The 20,944-nt window shown below is 61.4% G+C and overlaps 1 protein-coding gene across 6 annotated transcripts in view; it reads left to right on the forward strand.

The window, feature by feature from the left end:
- The window catches only part of DENND3 (DENN domain containing 3), a 52,592-nt gene that overhangs the window by 16,061 nt on the left and 15,587 nt on the right, over positions 1 to 20,944 (forward strand). For 5 of the 6 annotated variants that reach the window (XM_058699222.1, XM_058699221.1, XM_058699223.1 and 2 more), the window contains 9 exons: positions 1,837 to 1,952; positions 5,034 to 5,189; positions 6,980 to 7,076; positions 9,349 to 9,452; positions 9,917 to 10,116; positions 11,866 to 12,387; positions 17,341 to 17,600; positions 18,211 to 18,381; positions 19,505 to 19,634. In XM_058699222.1, coding sequence (XP_058555205.1) covers positions 1,837 to 1,952; positions 5,034 to 5,189; positions 6,980 to 7,076; positions 9,349 to 9,452; positions 9,917 to 10,116; positions 11,866 to 12,387; positions 17,341 to 17,600; positions 18,211 to 18,381; positions 19,505 to 19,634 — 1,756 coding nt within the window. The remainder of the gene's footprint in view (positions 1 to 1,836; positions 1,953 to 5,033; positions 5,190 to 6,979; positions 7,077 to 9,348; positions 9,453 to 9,916; positions 10,117 to 11,865; positions 12,388 to 17,340; positions 17,601 to 18,210; positions 18,382 to 19,504; positions 19,635 to 20,944) is intronic. The other variant, XM_058699224.1, reaches the window with a different exon arrangement.

The raw sequence follows: 20,944 nt of genomic DNA on the forward strand, positions 1-20,944 counted from the left end.
GTGGCTTTTAGTAGCTTTGCGGAGTCGTGCCAGCTAATTTTGGACCTTTTCATCCCCCGTGGAGAAGCCCTGGATGCCTCAGTGTCCCCCCGTGCTGTCCTCGGCCTGCCCCTGGCCGCCACCACCTGCCGTCTGTCCCCTTCCGCCTGGTTTTATGTCCGCACGAGGCCTTTCGTGGCTCCCCTCGCCCGGCACAGCGGTTTCAGGTTCGTCCACGCTGTCGCCGGCAGCCGGACGTTATTCTTGCCGCAGGACAGGGCCCCTCGTGTGAACATCACGACAGCCCGTTCACCCCTCCGTCGGTTGATGCGCGTGTTCTTTCTCCTCTTGGCTGTCGTGAACGTCCGTGCACAGCTGTGCGCGCCTCACTCGGCTCGGGTACGTGCCGCGTAGGCTGGGAAGGCGGGGTCGCACGTGAACTGGCCGTTCGAGAAGAGCCCAGGCTGTGTGCGCAGCGGCCACGTAGGGGCTCCGATTTTCCGCCCTCCTCACCGGCCCCTGTCCCCGTGCCCGTGCTTGTAGCCACCCTGGCGAGCGTGAAGCGACGTCTGGCTGGGACGTGCGTTTCCCTGGTGACTGATGACGTGCACACCTTTCGCGTGCTTGCGGGCACTCTGCTCAGGGTCGCTTTCCTGTGACTGTTTTGGGGCTTCCTAAGTGCGCAGACACGGAGAAAGGTCAGGGCGACGCCACGGTCCCTTTCCGTCTCCAGCCCTCGTCAGGTGGGGCCCCGCTGCCCTGCTTTACTTGGAACATTCTGGAGAGAATCCCAGGAAGGTGGTGGGTGCTGTGTTCAGCCCAGGGAGGAGCCGGGTTCTCGCCACGTTCTTGCCAAAGCCAGTGACTCACCAAGCCACAAACACACTTTGGGAGAAGACCATTCAGACCTTCGTGGAAGGAACGGGGGGAAACGTCACCCAGTCTGCCTTGCAAATGACGGAAGAAAAAAATCCACGCTCTGAAGTTTGAAATGTGTTCTTTTTTTAGTCATTAGGGGAAAAGCCATCTTGTTTCAGACCCTTCGGAGGGAAACTTTGTTGGCACGTTGACCTAACACAGTCAGCATTCGTGAAGGAAGCCCATTCAGGCATTTACTTGCTCTGGAAGGTTTCGGGACGAGCAGCAGCTCTTGCCTGAAGAGCGTGTTTTGTGTCTGGACGCTTTCCTCTGTGGGGTTGGGGTCTTGGAAGCGGTCCCGTGACGGTCCTGTCACGCATCTGTGCTGTGACCTGCATTAATGCTCACAGAGGGCACTGTGTCCGTGTCTGGACAGCTTCCTTCGGGCCTCACGTGTCACCAACGTGGGCATCAGGAGGCTGGGCCCCAATGCGACCCGAGGAGCGGGGACTTCGGAGACTCCGGCACCGCCTTTCGGGGATTCGGGACCCTGGGGCGTGACTCAGGGTTGTGCAGTCTTGTCACAGATGAGGCTCTTACAAGGAACTCAGACACATGTTTCAGAAAGTCCAAGTGTGTGTGGTCATGGAGCCCGGAACCCCACCCACACTCCATTCCTACGAGGGGTGGAGTTCTGGAATGTTCTCTGCAGGCTCCTGAAGTAGCCGCAGAGTGTTTGCACCAGGGCAGGTGAAAGCCTGATAACGACACGTGTGGAATCTTGACTCAGACTGTGGCCTGTCTAATCAGATTTAGCTTGTTAACATAACTCACGGTCTAGCCTACATTTTTGGGGGAGACGACGTAAGACTCTGTGTACGTATTAAATACGGTAATTTAATTAGGTAGTTCACTATCTTAGTGAACACAAATGTGTTTTTGTGTTTCTGAAGGTATCTACAAGTTCAGATTCTTACATCAATTTTTACACACTCACAGGAAGCTGACGGTTTAATTCTGATAAATATCGACAACGGGAGCGTCACCTACTCTAATGACGAGGACATCGATGTTCCCGACATCCCTCTCCTGGCGGCACAGACGTTTATTCAGAGGTAAAGGTGGGAATTTCCGCCGTGTGCTTGGAAGCGTCTTTGTTCCAGAGCTGTGTTTGCCAGTTCTGAGTGTCTTCTCCGTCTTATGTTACAGATCGATGTTTTTTTGTTGTCACAGTTTGGAAATTGTTTGTGAATATCTTATCTATGTATTTATTTCCTTCCTTTAAAGTTTGTTTGTTTTGAGAGAGAGAGCGCACCTGTGCAAGTGAGCACGCGTGGGGGAGGGGCGGAGGGAGAGACTCCCAAGCAGGTTCTGCGCATTCGGAGCAGAGCGCGAGGTGGGGGTCAAACTCATGAACCATGAGATCATGACCTGAGCCGGAATCGAGAGTTGGACCCTAACTGACTGAGCCACCCAGATGCCCCTGTTTGTGAATGTTTTAAAATAGAAGTCATTCGTCCTTATCCAGATCTTTTCTGAATATCAATGGCCCCACAGTCAGGTGATGGTCCCACCCCCCAGGAAGCCTCCCCACCCTCTCTCTGTGCCCCAGTCATGCGCCTGTGACCTTTGAGGTTGCTTCCCTCCTTTACTCCTCCCTCCCCTTCTCCCCTCCTCCCCCCTTCCCTCCTCCTCCCTTCCCTCCTCCCCTCCTCCTCCCTCCCCTCCTCCCCTCCTCCTCCCTTCCCTCCTCCCCTCCTCCTCCCTTCCCTCCTCCCCTCCTCCCTTCCCTCCTCCCTTCCCTCCTCCCCTCCCTCCTCCCCTCCTCCTCCCTTCCCTCCTCCCCTCCTCCTCCCTTCCCTCCTCCCCTCCTCCTCCCTTCCCTCCTCCCCTCCTCCTCCCTCCCCTCCTCCTCCCTTCCCTCCTCCCCTCCTCCTCCCTCCCCTCCTCCCCTCCTCCCTTCCCTCCTTCCCTCCTCCCTTCCCTCCTCCCTTCCTCCTCCCTTCCCTCCTTCCCTCCTCCCTTCCCTCCTCCCTTCCTCCTCCCTTCCTCCTCCCTTCCTCCTCCCTTCCCTCCTTCCCTCCTCCCTTCCCTCCTCCCTTCCTCCTCCCTTCCCTCCTTCCCTCCTCCCTTCCCTCCTCCTTCCCTCTTCCCTTCCCTCCTTCCCTCCTCCCTTCCCTGCTCCCCTCCTCCCTTCCCTCCTCCCCTCCTCCCTTCCCTCCTCCCCTCCTCCTTCCTTCCCTCCTTTCCCCCTCCCTTCCCTCCTCCCTTCCTCCTTCCTTCCTCCCTCCCTTCTCTCCTCCCTTCCCTCCTCCCTTCCCTCCTCCCCTCCTCCCTTCCTTCCTCCCCTCCTCCCTTCCCTCCTCCCCTCCTCCCTTCCCTCCTTCCTCCCTCCTTCCCTCCTTCCTCCCTCCTTCCCTCCCTCCCCCAGCAGACAGGTATTCGGCACCCCTGGGATGCCCCACGCTGGGCCAGATTTGTGTACTGATGAACGTTTCTAATCGTTCGCTTTTGCCTGACCGTCCGAGTCGGACATTTTAGCGGGGATGGGCGCCAGGGCCTGGTGCCGTGTCTCCAGTGTGCGCTGGGGTGGAGCACCCCCCAGTGGGATGGGGTTCTCGCCCTCGGCCGTGTGGCGTGTGGTGGTGTCAGAATTCTAGAATACACGTAACGGGTGGCCTTCTGCTTGGCCAGACCCCGCAGTGGTGGGGGCGGTGTCTCCTGTGGCCCCAGCCAGGGGAGACTGCCTCGTAACGGGGGCTGAGTCGCGTGTGGTCGCTGGCACGTGTGTGAAGGTGCCGACACCTTCCAGGTGGTGGCTACCTGGCCGGTCAGCCGGGGTTTGCGGGGCCGGGACGTCCGTCTCCAGCGGCGGCTTGTCATCGCTCTCGGGGCGGACCCAGGGTGCTCCCCGACCCGTCCCGGCCCTGCTGACCGACCGCTCAGACCTGGTCTCAGCCCGCCCCGCCCCTGCCTCAGCCCCACGGGCTCCCGTGGGGTCTCCAGGGGTTGGGTGCCCCCCACCCGTTCAGGGCCGCTCGTGCCTGTCTGGCTTTTCACCTTTCGGCTTTCGGGTCCGGGGTCCTCGAGCGCTCTTCTCCAGCCACCAAACGGGCTGTTTTCTAGCCTTCGTTCTCTGATCCCTCTCCTCACCTCCCTGACCTCCCGTGACCTCATATCTGGGGTGCGTTCTTCTGTTTTTCTGTTTCTTCCCACTCGAATGCCAGCCCCACCCTGGAGCTTTGTCTGTGGTCGGCACGCAGCCCGGTGTGCAGGAGGCGCTCAGGAAGGAAGTGGGGGGGTGGGGATGTGCGTTGGGCGTGTTCATTTTGTGCGCGAACCGCAGATTTGCCCGCTGGTTTCCAGCGCTGCGGCCTTGACGGTGCTGGGGAGGCCGGGGTTGTGAATGTGCCGACGGCCCACGGGCCGAGAGCGGTGACACCCAGGACCCTGGTGCACCGATCCCCCCAGGCCGGGCGCGGGGAAGGTGCGGGGCTGGGGAGCTGGTGCCCCTGGCAGGCGGGGCCGGGGGAGGGGAGGCTCCGGCTTGGGTAACAGTGTGCACAGTCAGGGCCTCCGCGGGGTCTGAACAACGAGCTGCTTGTGTGCAGAGGTGAGTGATCCCTCCCCGAAGTTACTGCCGGCTCTTCTGAGCATCCGAAGAGTGTTGATGCACCTGGGGGGGAGGGTAAACCCCCTTCCTGAGTGCCCCCCCCCACCCCCACCCCTGTCCATAAAGAGCATGAGCTGCGGGGGGAGGGTAAACCCCCTTCCTGAGTGTCCCCCCCCCACCCCACCCCTGTCCATAAAGAGCATGAGCTGCGGGGGGAGGGTAAACCCCCTTCCTGAGTGCCCCCCCACCCCCACCCCTGTCCATAAAGAGCATGAGCTGCGGGGGGAGGGTAAACCCCCTTCCTGAGTGCCCCCCCACCCCCACCCCTGTCCATAAAGAGCATGAGCTGCGGGGGGAGGGTAAACCCCCTTCCTGAGTGCCCCCCCCACCCCCACCCCTGTCCATAAAGAGCATGAGCTGCGGGGGGAGGGTAAACCCCCTTCCTGAGTGCCCCCCCCACCCCCACCCCTGTCCATAAAGAGCATGAGCTGCGGGGGGAGGGTAAACCCCCTTCCTGAGTGCCCCCCCACCCCTGCCCATAAGGAGTGTGAGCTGTGCTCAGCGTCCCTCTGCTGCTTCCCAGGGTCCAGAGCCTTCAGCTGCACCACGAGCTGGACCTCGCTCACCTGGGCGCCAGCACAGACCTGAACGAGGGGCGAGCCCGCAGGCGGGCCTGGCAGCAGGGCCTCAACTGCCAGCTGCAGCAGGTGGCCCTACAGCTGCTCGTCAGCATCTTCAGGTAGCGGGACCCCTCCCGTGTCTGTGGGGGGCGCCGCCGGCTCTCCCTCCGTGTGGGAGGCGGCAGAATCAGGATTGGGCCCTGCCCCGGTGGCCCTGCCGTGTGATCACACCCCGGCAGGGTCAGCAGGCCTGTTTTTTCCCCGGGGACCATGAGCGCCCGTGCGGGATTGTGCTGGCTGAGGGCTCGGGGCCAGCCCAGGGTGGGGACACTCGGGTCACCGCAGGAATGAAGCCCACCTCCCGGCACAGGCACTCAGGATCTGTCGCCAGCTTTGTCCCCAGCCCTGCAGGAGCAGAGGCGTCCGGATGGACCCTCCACCCGGGAGGGGTTTAGACCAGAGCCTGCTGCCTTGACTGCGCTCTGTGATTGTTATTTAATGGCTGTGTTCTTCAAATGCGTATATTTCCATAAGACACAGAACTCATTAGGGAAAAATGGGACAGTGTATTGTAGACAGGGTGTGTTATCTCTGCTCAAAGCAGTGTAATTTGTGTGCACACAGATACATTATTTTCCTTTTGTTCTTTTATATTTTCTCTAGAATTAAAAAAAAATTCTTTACGTTTTTTGAGAGAGAAAGTCCAAGTCAGGGAGGGGCAGAGAGAGAGGGAAAGAGAATCCCAAGCAGGTTCCACTCTGTCGGCACAGAGCCCGATGTGGGGCTCGAACCCACAAACTGTGAGATTATGACCTGAGTTCAAGTGAGATGCTTAACCGACTGAGCCCCCCAGGAGCCCCTCCTTTTGTTCTTTTAAAACGAAATATGTCGGGGCGCCTGGGTGGCGCAGTCGGTTAAGCGTCCGACTTCAGCCAGGTCACGATCTCGCGGTCCGTGAGTTCGAGCCCCGCGTCAGGCTCTGGGCTGATGGCTCGGAGCCTGGAGCCTGTTTCCGATTCTGTGTCTCCCTCTCTCTCTGCCCCTCCCCCGTTCATGCTCTGTCTCTCTCTGTCCCAAAAATAAATAAAAAAATGTTGAAAAAAAAAAAAATTTAAAACGAAATATGTCATGAGCGAGGTTTTGTTTTTTTTTTTTTTGACACTTTACAATCTTGATGGATTCATAAAACAGACAATTTGGATACGGACGGTCAGACTTTATTTCTCTTACGTGACTTTTCCCTCACAACGGAAGGAGAACATTGAGTGTCCTACATACGGAATACGGCCTGTGAGAGCATCGATCCCATGTGTAGGCGGTTACTTTAGCTGGGGGAGGTCGTGGGTGTTCGTGCTCAGAGAGTCTGCCCGCCCTCCTTGGGCCTCCCCCTCAGGGTCCACGGCAGGTACCGGTGGCCGTGCCGTCTGCACAGGGAACAGGGGGCCCCAAGGGAGTGAGAACAGTGAGGGTCCCTCCGTGCAGAGAGAAGCCGTGCTGGAAGTGATGGACAGCTGGAGGAGCGGGCACACCCAAACCCAGCCCTTCTGGGGGCCAGAACCCTCTTTCTACAGGACAGAGCTTGCACAGGATGTATCTCTGGTCATTTTGTGTGTTGTGTAATAGGGATGACCTAAAAAATGTTTTATTAATGTTTATTTTTGAGAGAGACACAGAGCATGAGCGGGGGAGGGGCAGAGAGTGAGAGGGAGACACAGAATCCTAATGAGTCTCCAGCCTCTGAGCTGTCGGCACAGAGCCGGATGTGGGGCTCGAACTCACAGACCTCGAGATCGTGACCTGAGCTGACGTCAGACGCTTAAGCGACTGAGCCACCCAGGCGCCCCAATGGTGATAACTTTTTCATGCATTTAAAAGCGTTTCCACGCTCAGACCACCTTCTCTTTCTCAGGGAGGTGAAGAATCACTTAAATTATGAGCACAGAGTGTTCAACAGCGAGGAGTTTCTCAAAACCAGAGCTCCGGGGGACCAGCAGTTTTACAAGCAGGTAAGGAGCACGTGGGGCTCGTGGGCCTCTCTCTACTCAGAACGTTTTTCAAAATACGTTTTCTCAAAAGCGTCTGTTAGTATTTTATTAATGGTTTTTACAGGAAGCTTGCTTTGCCGTGGTTTCCCTGTGGCCATCTCCTACTTTCTTAATCCGCTTTTTAGAGTGCAGTTTACCTGTCGTGAAATGCACCCCGTGTAAGTGTAGAAAGAGGGTGATAAATCCCGCCAGACGCGTGTGCCCGGACACCGCTTCCTCGGTCCGGATCAAGACCTCTCCGTCACCCGACGGCTCCGATCCGAGGGGCCGCTGCAGCCGGGGTGGGGGGTGGGAGGCAGCGCCGGGGTTTTCTGCCCACCTGTTAAGCTTTTGGGGGCGCCTCCGTTCTCGCCTATTGTGCAGCGTCGTATCTGGGGCTTCGTTGTGGCCGGTGGCACAACTGCTGCTGATCTTGGTGTTCTCCCACTTTGCAGGTGGGTGGGGGCGACCTTCTCCCGGGGCTGGTGTCCCTCCCCCGCCAGGTGCTGGTGCCCTGGCCACGGAGGGGCCCACGCTCAGGCTGCTCCAGGCTCACAGGTCTCCCGTGGCCCTTCAGCTTCCGTGGTCCTCCTTTGCCTAATTCCATGTGCTCTGCCCTCCAGGGCGGGCCCCTGTGCAGGCTTCCAGAAGTCTCTGCAGAGCTGCCCCCCACTCCGGGCTCCGTAGGGATTCCCAGCTGCCTCAGCCCTGAGCCCCAGGCGGGAAGCGAGGCTGCCTCTCTCAGCGGCTCGCCGTCCAGCCTGTGGCAGCGGGAGGGGATGCCCGAGCCTGGTTACCGAGCCTCAGCTCTTCTCGTGACCGAGGTCCACGCGGTAGCCATTCACGTCGGCCGGCTGGCGGCCTCTGCCTCTCTCTGGGCCCTGCCCGCGCCCTCCGTGTCTGCTCTGACGAATGCCGGACGCGCTCGGTGCTCCCCCGTCCGCGGGGACCCCAGCTGTCAGCAGCCTCTGCACACCCTCCCCGGGACACAGAGCCTGGCCTGAGGGGCCCACAGGACGCGGCCCACGCGAGGGGCGCCTGGGCAGTTCAGTCGGTGGAGCTTCTGACTGTTGATCGCGGTTCAGGTCCTGGTCCAGGATCGTGAGGTCGAGGCCCGCGTCGGGCTCCGCGGTGACAGCACGGAGCCTACTTGGGATTCTCAGTCTCTCTCTCTGTCTCTCTAAATAAACTTTAGGGGCGCCTGGGTGGCGCAGTCGGTTAAGCGTCCGACTTCAGCCAGGTCACGATCTCGCGGTCCGTGAGTTCGAGCCCCGCGTCGGGCTCTGGGCTGATGGCTCGGAGTCTGGAGCCTGTTTCCGATTCTGTGTCTCCCTCTCTCTCTGCCCCTCCCCCGTTCATGCTCTGTCTCTCTCTGTCCCAAAAATAAATAAAAAACGTTGAAAAAAAAAAAAAAACTTTAAAAAAAAATTAAAAGAAAAAAGATGGTGCCCGCACGAGACTCCTTCGCGAAAGGCGCCACAGAGAAGCACAGGGAGAAGCCAGGGACGCGCGTGGGGCCAGAGCAAAGCCGGGTCACAGCTGTGACAGGGCGCCCGGGCCCAGCGCTCTGCCATCGCCTCCTCGCCCTGCCGGCTCCCGGAGGGTGGCAGGGGTCCCCGTGAGCCACGCTGCCACCTCCCATCCCTCCACACACCCGCTCCCTGCCGTCACTCTCCTGTGGGCTTTTTGCACGTGGGGTTTCCGGCACCTTCCCCACGGGCCTGTGTGCCTGCGGCCCTCCTGTTGCTGGGCCGGGCTGGCAGCGGCCGATGGGCCTGGGCCTTGTCACCTGCGGGCCGGTCACCCGCAGTGGGGGGCAGGGTGGGGACAGGGACTAGCTGCTGGAGGGTCACCTTGTCCGGTGAGAGACCGGCAGCCGGGTGGTGGGAGCCACGGGCCGGTGCCAGACGGTGCACTTGCTGTGGGGAGGGGCCCCGGTCCCCGGTCCCCGGAGACCTGGAATCGACGGCCAGAGGACGCTGGCTCTGGCTGTCGTGAGAGAAAGATGGTTGTTTTTTTGAACTTCTGGTGATGTTTCAAACGTAAAGAGTGGCGACCCTTTCAGGCAGCCCGGTGGGGATCTGGAGGGCGAGCCTTGCAGGTGGGGACGAGTGAAGAAAGCTACCCGCTCAGGAGCTTGTGTCCAGGGAGCCGGGGTGGGGGGGCGGGGAGGCGGGCAGGCTGCCCCAGCACGTCGGCGGCACAGCGGGGGCCGCGATCGCGGTGGTGACTGGCCCCCTGTGGTCTGTTTCAGGTTCTGGATACCTACATGTTTCACTCTTTCCTTAAAGCCCGGCTCAGCAGAAGGATGGACGCCTTCGCCCAGATGGACCTCGACACGCAGTCGGACGAGGACAGGTGCGGTCTCTGGTGTGGGCGCGCGACTCTGGGGACCCCGACGCTCCAGCAGCGTGCAGTTACTTGGGTGGATGAACGATAAATTTGGCCGGAAAATCTCACACTTAGAAACTTACGTAGGGCACGTCCCCACGCGCTTCTGTTTGGGGGGGGGGGGGGGGGGGGACGCCGAGCGCAGCTGACGCGCGTGTGCTCCGCGTGTGCACCTCGGGGTCCGTGTCGCCACCGCCCCACGCTGTTCCTGGCCCCCCGCAGACACCGCGTGTGTTGTGTCTCTCTGGGGGTCCCGTCCGTCCCCCCCGCCTCTCAGTGCACTGGGGAGACTCAGACGCTGCCACCGCTTCCCACGTGCGTGCGGGAATACCGGGCTGGGGCCGCGCTCGCACCGCAGATGTGCGGGCGTGGAGACCCGCTCTTCGGACGCGCTCGTGTCCGTAAGGCGTGGTTGCTTTTCCCAACCGCAGGTTAAGCAGGATGCTGCCGAGTCCCCGAAGACCGACCATCGAGAAGATGGCCTCCCGAAACGCGCCGTCCCTGCACGTCACTCACCGGCGCATGGTGGTCAGCATGCCCAACCTGCGGGACATCGCGGCGCCGGAGCTGCCCGCCCGGAACTCGTCGCTCCGGAAGATGGACTCCGAGGGCTCCAGGAGCAGCAGCACAGGTGGTGACCCGGCCCGCGCGCGGTGACATGTCCCCCGTCCCTGGGGCTGATGTGGCAGATCTGTGCACACAGCTGGAGCCTGTCCCCGTGGCAGGGGATGGGTTTTGTGGGTGGGTTTTTGTTTTTGTTTTTTTTTTTTAGCAGTTTACTTGTTTGAAATACTTGTTTTGCAAACCGCACTCATTCTGGAAGATGGTTTCTTGCCTGTATTTTCCGCTCCCCAGTTGCACTGCTATCATGGCAGTTCCACACGGTTGGGGACTTGCACGTACGTGCTCGCCTGCGTGTCTGCGTGCGTACACGCGTGTGCATACAGAATACACGTTTACACACCTGCGCGCCTGACGGTCACGACCGTTGGGCCCCGGTGAGCGCCACGCCCCCTCTAGATCCAGGGGACGCGAGGGACCCGGCGCCCCCACCCCCGTGGCGCGGGGCTCCTGGGAAAACAGATGAACGCGTAACATCGGGGCGCGTGCTGTCACGGCACGAAGGGAGCAGCGTCGGGGACGGGAAGGGGGCCCGGGTGCGGAAGCCACGTTCCGGCAGAGACGGGAGTGGCTGGCGAGGCCGGGCCGCCCCAGTGACGTGTTCCGGGCGGAGGGACAGCAAGAGCCCGTCGGTGCTGAGAGAGGCCGCGGCTCCGTCTCTGAGGCAGGCCGTGCACGGCCCCCCGGCGTCAGCTGGGCTTTCAGCGGGGTGTAAGCTGCCCTAGGCCACGTGTGCGAGCCCGTGTCGTGTCTTACTCCGGGTAAGGAGGTGCCACGTACGCCTCGGTTCTTCGCGCTCAGGGCCGCTCTCCACGCCGTTCCGGGAGAGGCTGGGTGAGGCCAGGCGCCGTGAGCCGCGGGGGCCCTGCTGGCCCCTCCCGATGCGTGTGCCGCACACCCAGCTGGCCTCGGGGGGCGGGGGCGTGTGTTTAAGCGGAAAGTCCTCAGTGACAGCGAAGCATTCCGGAGGCGCCTGCTGGTCTGAGTCCCCTCGCGCCGGCTTCCTGGCTGTGCGACCGCGGGCAGGGTACGTCACCCCTCTGGGCCCCGTAGTTCCCCCTGCGGAAAACCTGGTGACGCTTCTCACCCCTGGCCGTGCTCCCTCCGCTGCGGGAAGGCGTTCCGGCCTCTGAACCTTCACCCGGAGCCCCCCTACCCTTCCTGGCTCCTCCCCGTCCTGCAGGCTTCGTGGCCGAGACCCCACCTCCCCGGGGCGAGCGGCCTCCCTGCAGGACTGGCCTTGCCGTGGCCCCGGTGCCACCCGTGAGGCCCTTAGGTGACATCCGGTGAAGCAACTGGTGTGGGACACGGCTGGATTAGGCCTGGCTCTGGCGTTTGGCAGCTGTGTGCCTGGAACAAGGGGAGCCTCAGCTTACACGTCTGTAAGACGGGGGCGATGACGGTGGCCATCGCACAGAGTTGCCACCGAGGCAAAGGAAACAGTGGCACGGGGCCTAGTGCTGCCTGGCGGTGCGTCTTGGCTCAGGTTGTCGGTCGGGCCCTCCGATAAAGACTGTCTACCAAAGCTTTGACTTAGCGCTGAAGTCTCAGCGGATGAAAGCGTTCCGTGTTCCCAGGGTCCGTGGATGCAGAGTGGGAGCCCCTCGTTCGGCTCGGGGGTACGTGGAGCTTTCTGGAAGAGGCACGAGGGTTCTTGCTTTACGTTGTATGCGAGGCCCAGGAACGGCCTGGACAGGATGGCAGGGACGCGACTGTTTCGGGGTCTGCCGCTGACCTGCTCCTTCTCTCTCCGCTCTAGTTCCGAGCGTGGCCCCCAAGGCGACGTGCTCCTTCAGGGTCCCGGAGATCCACTTCCCGCTGGTGAGCCAGTGCGTTCAGGCCTACTACTGCGACTGCGTGGGCCTGCTGAGCAAGGCCATGAGCCTGCTGGCCCCCGACAACTCCGTGCTGCTGGCCAGGTACTTCTACCTCCGGGGGGCCGTCCACCTGATGCAGGGGCAGCTGCTGGACGCCCTCTTGGATTTCCAGAGTCTGTACAAGACAGACGTAAGGATCTTCCCGGCCGATCTCGTCCGGAGGACGGTGGAGTCCATGTCGGGCCCCGAGCGCGCCCAGGCCGAGCGGGTGCCCGAGCTGCGACGCCTCATCAGCGAGGTCGTGGACAAGCCCGGGGAGGCCCCCAAGCCGGACGACCGCGTGAAAAACTTCGAGCTGCCGAAGAAGCACATGCAGCTGGACGACTTCGTGAAGAGGGTCCAGGAGTCGGGCATCGTGAAGGACACCAACGTCATAAACCGGTTGTTCGAGGCGTTGACCGTAGGTAAGAGGACGGCCGCGGCCTGGATTTAAACACGCCAGGACGGTCCGCTAACAGTGCTGTGACCCGTGGGGCGAGGCCTCTTCCCCATCTGGGCACCTACAGGACCAGGAGGGGCTGGCCTGTCCCTGATCTTCGGGGGTAGGGCAGCGCGACTGGAGAGCCGGCCGCCCCCGCAGGGTCCCCCCGTCCCGGGGAACCGCTCACCGTGTGCGATTCTGCCGTCAGTGGGAACCCTGCACTGCACGCACGCCCGGTGGCGCAGACGACGTGGCATCGTCCCCCCTTCCGGGAGCGCTGCCTTGTCCACGCTGACCGCAGCTGTCCGTCCTGTCTTTCCCTCCTTAGAGGGACCTGTCCCCAGCCGGAGCCTTCCTGTCTGACCACGTTCTTAACGTGTTTACTGGGAACATGCGTGTCTGAAAGCGGGACCTGGGCTTTGTGTGGTTTTCAAGGACAGGTGACTTGTGTCCTGCTGTGTCAGTCTGCAGTCACGCTGCTCCTCCACAGCGTGTTTCCAGAACTTTCCAGAACTTTCCTGTGTTGGCGTGCGCGTGTTACTTGAGCGCCCGGCAGCCGTGTCTCAGGAATGGAGCGCGGGGCCCTAGTCTGTCTGGCCGTCGGGTGGCATCCGGTCGTTTTACTTTTCCAAATACGGACATGGTGGGCGTCACCGTGCCTGGTTCCCGATGTGGCTGTGGACGGGTCTCCCCAGGGTGTGTGGAGAAGCCCGGGCCGCACCCCCCCGAGACCCCCGCCGCCCACCTCCCGGGCAGCACCGGGGTCAGACTCAGATGAGCGTTCGCTAGGGAGCCATCCCGGTGCCTTCTTTCTCCCTCTCTGTTTCCGTACCAGGCACGCCTTGTTCCCTCATGGTGTGGGAGCACCTCGGGCCCCTGCCCCCCACGCAGGCCCGGCAGCTTCTCCTCCGGGTCTCGTGGGGGGGCCTCCGCGGGCAGGCACGTTGGAGCCATCTCGCTGGGCACGCGGGAGACACCTGCGGGGTGACCGCCCAGGGGGTGGGGGGCAGTGAGCTGTGACCGGGGGAGACAGGTCCTCGCGGAGAGCCCTGAGCAGCAGTGCTCGGGGGCCCCTGTGACTCAGCGCCTCTCCAGGGACACCCTGCCCCTTCCCTTTGCGGGGCCGTCACGAGGACGCCAGGGCCAGCCCGGTCAGCTGCCAGGCCTGAACACAGGGGCGCACGGCCACTGGGGGCTCTTTCTCTCGGGGAGCGAGGCGTCCAGAGCGCCCGGCGGCTCCTCGACGTCACCGTGCAGCAGCTGCACGTGGCCTTGTTGCTTCACGGCACGTGACAGCGATGGCCTGGGCAGCACTGTTCTCCCGGCGGGAGGAAGAGGGTCCATCTCCCCAGCTGTCACCGCCTCTGGCCAGCAGCGTATCCCTGCACGTAGCCGCCTGGGAAGCATGGTTTTGTGGCTGGACGTGTGGACAGCGTCCGGTGTTCCCAGTTGGGAACAGTTGGGAGGGTGTCAGCAGACGTGGGCCACGCCGATGGGGGGTGTCGGTGGCCCTGTTGTCACCTTGGTTCCATTCACGTGGCAAAACAGCCCATTTAACGGTCCTGGTTCTGGGATGTGTGAGGGACTGTGGGGCAGCACCAAGCATGTGTTTTTGCTTAACGACCCATGCGTTAGAAAAGCTTATTGGGGTGCCTGGGTGGTTCGGTCGGTTGAGCGTCCAACTTCGGCTCAGGTCATGATCTCGCAGTCTGTGAGTTCGAGCCCCGCGCCGGGCTCTGTGCTGACAGCTCAGGGCCCGGAGCCTGCTTCGGATTCTGTGTCTCCTTCTCTCTCTGCCCCTCCCCCGCTCATGCTCTGTCTCTCTCTCTCTCTCTCTCTCTCTCTCTCTCTCTCTGTCAAAAATAAATAAACACTAGGGGCGCATGGGTGGCTCAGTCCGTTAAGCGTCCGACTTCAGCTCAGGTCACGATCTCGCGGTCCGTGAGCTCGAGCCCCGTGTCGGGCTCTAGGCTGATGGCTCAGAGCCTGGAGCCTGCTTCCGATTCTGTGTCTCCCTCTCTCTCTCTGCCCCTCTCCCGTTCATGTTCTGTCTCTCTCTGTCTCAAAAATAAATAAACGTTAAAAAAATAATAAATAAATAAATAATAAATGTTAAAAAAAAAAAGAAAAGCTTTATTAAGTCAGAGCTGGATGTTGCTGTCTTGGAATGAACTCACGCAGTGTAACGATACATCTGAGACTTTGTTTAGGTTACTGTCACTATTTTATCGTTCGACTTTAGTAGACGTTTCCAGTGTGGTGTTCATACTGCAAGACCAGTAACTTCCACCCCGCAGCAGCTGCTCCTGAGGGGCCCGGGGCAGGGAGGCTGAGGTGTGCCGCCTTCAGCTCGGCTGTGCGGGAGCTTGGGCTCCGGCGGCCGCCTCCACCGGGAGATGCGTGTGGGTGAGGGCACAGGAGTGAGCAGTAGGCACTTCTGTGCGGACCTGGAGACAGAGAGAGAACGCGTGATCTGTTGCGTGGGCGCGTGCAGTAGCCACGGGAGCTCGTGGCGGCCGGGGTGTGCACGGTGGGTGTGCGTGGAGTTCACAGATGTGCGCGGCAGCCAGGGTGTGAGCGTCCAGTGGTGCCACGGCCCTGGAGGGCGTGGTGTCCAAGGCCAGTTGGAGCCGCCTGGGCTCTCCGCCCTCCGGCGGTCGGGGTTCCGGAGTCTGTCGTGGAGCCCTGGCGCCACGTCTGTCCGCGAGAGGAAGCCGTTCCGGGTTCTGGTGACGCGCACTTTGTGCCGCGTGGCCCAGCGACTCGGCTGGGGCCCGGACAGCAGGAGGATGTGTCCTGAGTGATGGAAGGAAGAGGGCCCTTGGCCCCAGGCTCCCGAGGTTCAGGAGTCTTTCGTAAAGTAATGGGTTCCTTGCTCAGCTGCTTGGCCTCGATGTTTTCTGACATGCGGTGAGAACAGCAAATGCGTCTGATGACGGTGCTCAGAAGCAGCGGGCAGTGTAGACCCATGTGTCCCAGAGGCGGCTGCACTGAGCCTGCAGCGGAAGCAGGACCGTGGGCAGTTTTGCGTGGTCGGCAGCCACGGCCCAGGCAGAGACCTCCAGCCCCCGGCCGCCTGGGGACACGTGGGTACCCTGTGGTTCGTTTGCTTCAGTGATGTCTTTTTTGAAAATTACACGAGCACGTACAGATCCCTGCTGTCTTGTTGTCTGGATCCAGTGGCTATAAGATTTTGAACACACACGTGAGTGGTCCCAACCCTCGTGGGCCGATCGGAAAATAGCAATGAGCAAAGGGAAGAACAGTCAGCCCGGGCAGAGCCCTGCCTCCCGGCAGCGTTGGTCTCCTGAATATTCCGGCGCCCGCACCTCACGGAGGTGTGAGGGTCTGACGTTCCGGGTCTCGGTTCCGGTGACATCAGCAGTTCTCACTGTGTGCCGGGACCTGGACCGCCCCTCCCCCGCCCCGTCCACCGTGATCTCAGATTCCCCGGGGACCGTCACCCTGACGCTGTTACGGAGCCGGAGAGGGACGTGGTTGTGCGGGGGCTCTCGCGCTTGCCCACGTCTTTTGTCCACTTCAGATCGGGCCCCCGGCGGGGCTGGCCAGGGAGGACACGTTCCCTGCGCTCCCGAGTGGGGCATCGGCAGGAGGCACGCCGGCCAACACACAAGGCCGGGTGGCGTCGGCCTGGCCACGGGTCCTGGCCCCACGCTGACCTCTGCCAGCGAGGGCTCTCCTCCCATGCCTCAGTTTCCCGATTTGTGAACGGCCTGAGACCAGTGCCTGCCTCCCGAGGTGGCTGGAAGGATAAAACGGGAGGTGGGACACGGCAAGTGTCGTTAAGCGCGGCCCTGCCATGGGGGGATGGGCGTGCGGTGCGGCCCGGCAGCTGCCCGGCCAAATGACTGCCTTCTCAGGGACGGGAGCGCGTGAGACGTTTCAGCCGGGTCTTGAAGCACACGTAGGAGTTTTCTGTTCTGAGCACCCTGGAGCAGTGTGTGCAGACAGGGCCTGTTGGGGAAATAGGTGGGTATGACTGGAACGTGGGGGCGGGAAGGGGAGGAGGGGCCCAAGCCCGGAGGAACTGGGGGCCTGGCGTAGGCGAGGAACGCCGGAGTGTTTGAACGAGAGACACGGAGCTGCTCCTCGCGCTGTAGGGCGTGCTGGGCGCCCAGGGGAGCAGGCCGCGAGGCCGGGGGCAGCTCTGGAGGCAGGGCCTGTGGCAGCTCGTGCCTCTGCAGGGCACGAGGGCAGAGGGGAACGTGCAGGTCCAGGATGCGGCGCCGGGGCCGAACCCAGCGGGGCAGGAACAGCCCCAGGAACACCTCAGGATGAGAACGGACCCGGCCTCTTAGCAGCCGGGGCGCAGTGGGGGTGGGGGGCCCCATTTCCACCCTGCAGAGAAGCAAGCACCCTCCCTTGACAGCTTAGAGTCACAGCACCAGCCCCCGGAGCTGGGCTCCAGACTCGGGTCTCTGTCTGCCTCCGGAGCCCACGAACGGTGGACATTTAGAAAGGTTACTGCGTCACTTGAGTTCATCTTGGTTACGAATAATCAAATGTATTTGCTCACGTGACTGAGATGGGGCTGGCTTCAGGCCAGGCTCGATCCTGTGGTGTGGGCGCATCACCAAGGACCTGGTCTCTTTGTGTTCGTTTCGTCTGAGGACCGGCTCCCCGCAGGCCCCGGGATAGCTGCCGCCAGTTCTAGTGGTGACCCGGGGCTCTGCCACCCGAAGAAGGGCGTCCCGAGAGTTGCTGTGACCACCTGGCAGGCCCCATCCCTGGGCTGGGGGGCTGGAGAGGGCGACGGGCCGCCTTAGCAAGGGCGCTGGGGCTCGGAGACCTGCGTGCCGGCGCCATCTGCTGCCCGGTGTGGGTAGTGCACGGCTTCTTAAGGGGAAGTCAGAGTCCTGGCCGCACTCGCCTTCCCTTCGCGGAGTGGCCCTGAGATCTCTTTTCTTTACCAAAGGTCACCAGAAACAGATTGACCCGGAAACATTCAAAGATTTCTACAACTGCTGGAAGGAGGCCGAGGCGGAGGCCCAGGAGGTCAGTCTGCCTTCGTCGGTGATGGAACACCTGGATAAGAACGAGTGTGTCTACAAGCTGTCGAGCTCGGTCAAGACAAATCGCGGCGTGGGCAAGATCGCCATGACCCAGAAGCGCCTGTTCCTCCTAACCGAAGGAAGGCCGGGCTACGTGGAGATCTCCACCTTCAGGGACATAGAGGTGAGAGCGTGGCCCGCCAGCCCCTGCTGTTTGCTAGCTGTGAGTGCCCCTCGGTCGTAAAGGTGGTCGCCTCCCCCACGGGGGACGCTCAGTGGCGCTCATCTGATGTCTCACGTGCATTTTCGAGAAGCTCGTGACACGTGTTGATCCCGCTCCCAAACCGTCCCGCGCCAGGAGAGGCAGCCGTGGTGGGTGCTGGCCGTGGGCCCCGCCTCTGTCTGTCCTCCAGCCGCCACCTGCCTCCACAGACTTCCTCCCGGAATGGCAGGGAATGAGAAGCTCGTAAGGAGGCAGAACGGACCACGTGTGAACCTGCAGACGAGTCCCTTCGTGTGCACGTGTAATGTGCTGACAGGTCACGCCTGTGGCTCGCGAGCTCTCAGACGCCAGCCTCCGGTCACCTCAGGGCCTCCCCGCTCCGCTCCTGCCCTGTCCCAGCTCTGCCCCCCTCCCCGCCCCCAGGCCGACCTTCACCCGGCAGGTGCCCTCAGCCCTGAGCGCAGGGACAGGACAGCAGGGACCTTCCGGACGCCGGCTCCCCTCCCTGACCCCAGCGTTCCTGGGAGGGGACATCTCACTGACCAGCCTCTTCTTTTTTCTGCCTCCTTAGGAAGTCAGAAGTACCACAGTAGCCTTTCTGCTTCTGCGAATACCCACTTTGAAGATTAAGACGGCATCCAAGAAAGAAGTCTTTGAAGCTAATCTTAAGACAGAGTGTGACGTGTGGCACTTGATGGTGAAGGAGATGTGGGCCGGGAAGAAGCTGGCCGATGACCACAAGGTCCGTGGATGGGCCGCCTGCTCCGCGCACGGCCGTGTTAACGCCCAGGGGCTCCGGCGCGGTCCCGGGAGCACCGGTGGGGTCGGATGCTGTGGTTCGCGTGACCCGGCGACTGGCCAGTGTGGAGGGGCCGCCGTGGAGGGGCCGGGGCTGGACGTAGGTCCGAGTCGGGTCTTCCGGGCACGCCTTGCTCCTGACGACCCCCTCCCCCCGCCACTTCTCAGGACTAGGGTCTTGGCAGGGGGCACGTGGAACCCCCCCGCCCCCCACAACCCCCGCAGACTTAGCTTTACAGCCCAGGGAGTTTCGTGTTTTCGCTTACTTTGGGCCAGATTGGTAGCTTTGCTCACGCCGAGGTAGGACTTCAGGGTCACGAAGAACACCACAGACAGAGACGCAGACGGAGGACACACGGGGACAAGAGGTCTGTGCTGTGTAGACGGCGGGAAAGGACAGGAAAACCACAACGCAGCGGGCAGAGATGAACGGGGCAGTGGAGGGGCCGCAGGGGGCGGCACAGCCCACGGTCGTCACGGGGACTGCGGGCGCCCCCCCTAGAGCGGACCGTCCACGAGGGGGGGCGCTGCCCTCTGTGAGAGAAGCTCCCAGGCACCGGGGGGTGGGGGGCCGAGACCGTGAACACGGAGGGAGTCTTTCCGTCTGCGGCAGGAAGGAGGGCCGGGTCCGTTCCGAGGTTGTAATACTCTTGCGGACCAGCCGTCTGATTTTATGCCCACTGGTTTATTTGGCACAGACCAGTACAAACCGGAGCCCGTGGGCCATGGCTGTCTCTGTGAGGAAGGTTTTATGGGCGTACGTCCACACCCACTCGTTTACGACAGCCTGTGGCTGCTTTCCAGCTGCAGGACCGAGCCAAGTGGTTGTGACAGAGGCTGGAAGGCCCACAGCGGCCGGGCCCTTCACGGCAGGCGATTGCCGGTCCCCGGCGTAAACGAGCAGTGTCTGTCGCAACTGAGAGGCCGAAAGGGGTGCGACATCAGACCCGAATCCGAACTGTTCCCGTCGCCTTGAAACAACAACGCGTCTTCAAAAGTGTCGTCTTGTGTAACGTCACAAAGTCGGTGATTTCCGTGACCGTTGACGTGAGCGTGTTTCTCTGCAGGACCCTCAGTACATCCAGCAGGCGCTGACCCACGTCTTGCTGATGGACGCCGTGGTTGGCACGCTGCAGTCGCCTGGTGCCATTTACGCTGCCTCCAAGTTATCTTACTTCGATAAGATGAGGAACGAAAGTAAGACTAGCGCGTCCGACGGGGTCCCGGGGTCCCGAATGTGCCTTGAGTAGTCTTACCTGCTTGACATTAGGGCCGATCCCTAATTTCTCACCCTGTCCTCTCATGCAACTTGTGAATTTCCTTCTGAGCACCACACGTTCTCCTGCTTTCCCGCTGTCGCTTAACAGCTCACCCGGGAGCTCCTTGCCTAGCGGGACCCACGGAGGCTCTTCCCGGTTTGCTCCCCGAGCGGGGTTCCACTGGACACCGGCTGGGGATTGCCACGGTTCTTAGTTGCACCGGTCGGGTGAGTGGGGTGGAGCGGAGCAGGAGGCCCTCGAGGGGCTCCTGGGGCTGGCGGAATCTTCTGTGATCGGGGACACGCCCCCGGGGAGCCGTAGGCACCCCGGCGCGTGGTCCCTTTTGCTGACCGGTGCCCGGAGGCCCCCAGGAGTACAGATCTGCTCCCCCGAGTCCCCTTGATTTGGTGAGTTTCTCCAGGCAGGAAGTCTCTGATCACCGGTATGTAGATGTGAATCTGGCTCTCACTTTCTGGAAGCCATACAGGGTGCGGTGGTGGACTATTTTTGGGGGGTCACGGGTGGGGAGTAGATTTTTCAAGTCTAGGAAACAGCTGGTGGGTAAGAATGACTGTCGTTTGAGTTACTTCTGTTTTGTTTCAACTTTTAAATGACCTAGAACGGTCTCGTGATTTGTATAAAGGAGAGACTGTAATTGACCACTTTACTACGTGCATAGTTGCCGTGGGCCAAGTCAGCCACAGCATAGAATTCACGAAAACAGATGAACAAAGTAGGGATGTTTTTAAATGATCTCTAGTCCCGTTTGTGTGCAGTTTTTGTTTTTGTTTTTGTTTTTAAGTTTACGGTGAGAGAGACAGAGAGTGAGCAGGGGAGAGGCAGACAGAGAGGGAGAGAGAATCCCGAGCAGGTTCCGTGCCATCAGCACAGAGCCCGACGCGAGGCTCGAACTCACGAGCCGTGAGATCGTGACCGGAGCCAAAGTCGGACACTCGACCAGCTGAGCCCCCCAGGCACCCCTGTACCTTATGTACCTTACTCACTTAAAGCGCACATCTCTGGTTTCACGGTATTCACGGTCCAGCATCGGCACAGTGAATTTTAGAACGCCTTCGGCACCCCAAAAGGAAGCCCCGTAACATTTAGCAGCCACCAGCCCCTGGGCCACCACTGATGTGCTTCTGTCTGGCTTTGCCTGTCCTGGGCACGTCACATACACGTGTCCTTTCACGAGTGGCTTCTCTCATTTACCACAGCGTTTTCAGAGGGGATCCACATAGCGGGTGC

Source organism: Neofelis nebulosa, chromosome 14 (assembly GCF_028018385.1).
Source record: "Neofelis nebulosa isolate mNeoNeb1 chromosome 14, mNeoNeb1.pri, whole genome shotgun sequence".
Lineage (NCBI taxonomy): Eukaryota > Metazoa > Chordata > Mammalia > Carnivora > Felidae > Neofelis > Neofelis nebulosa.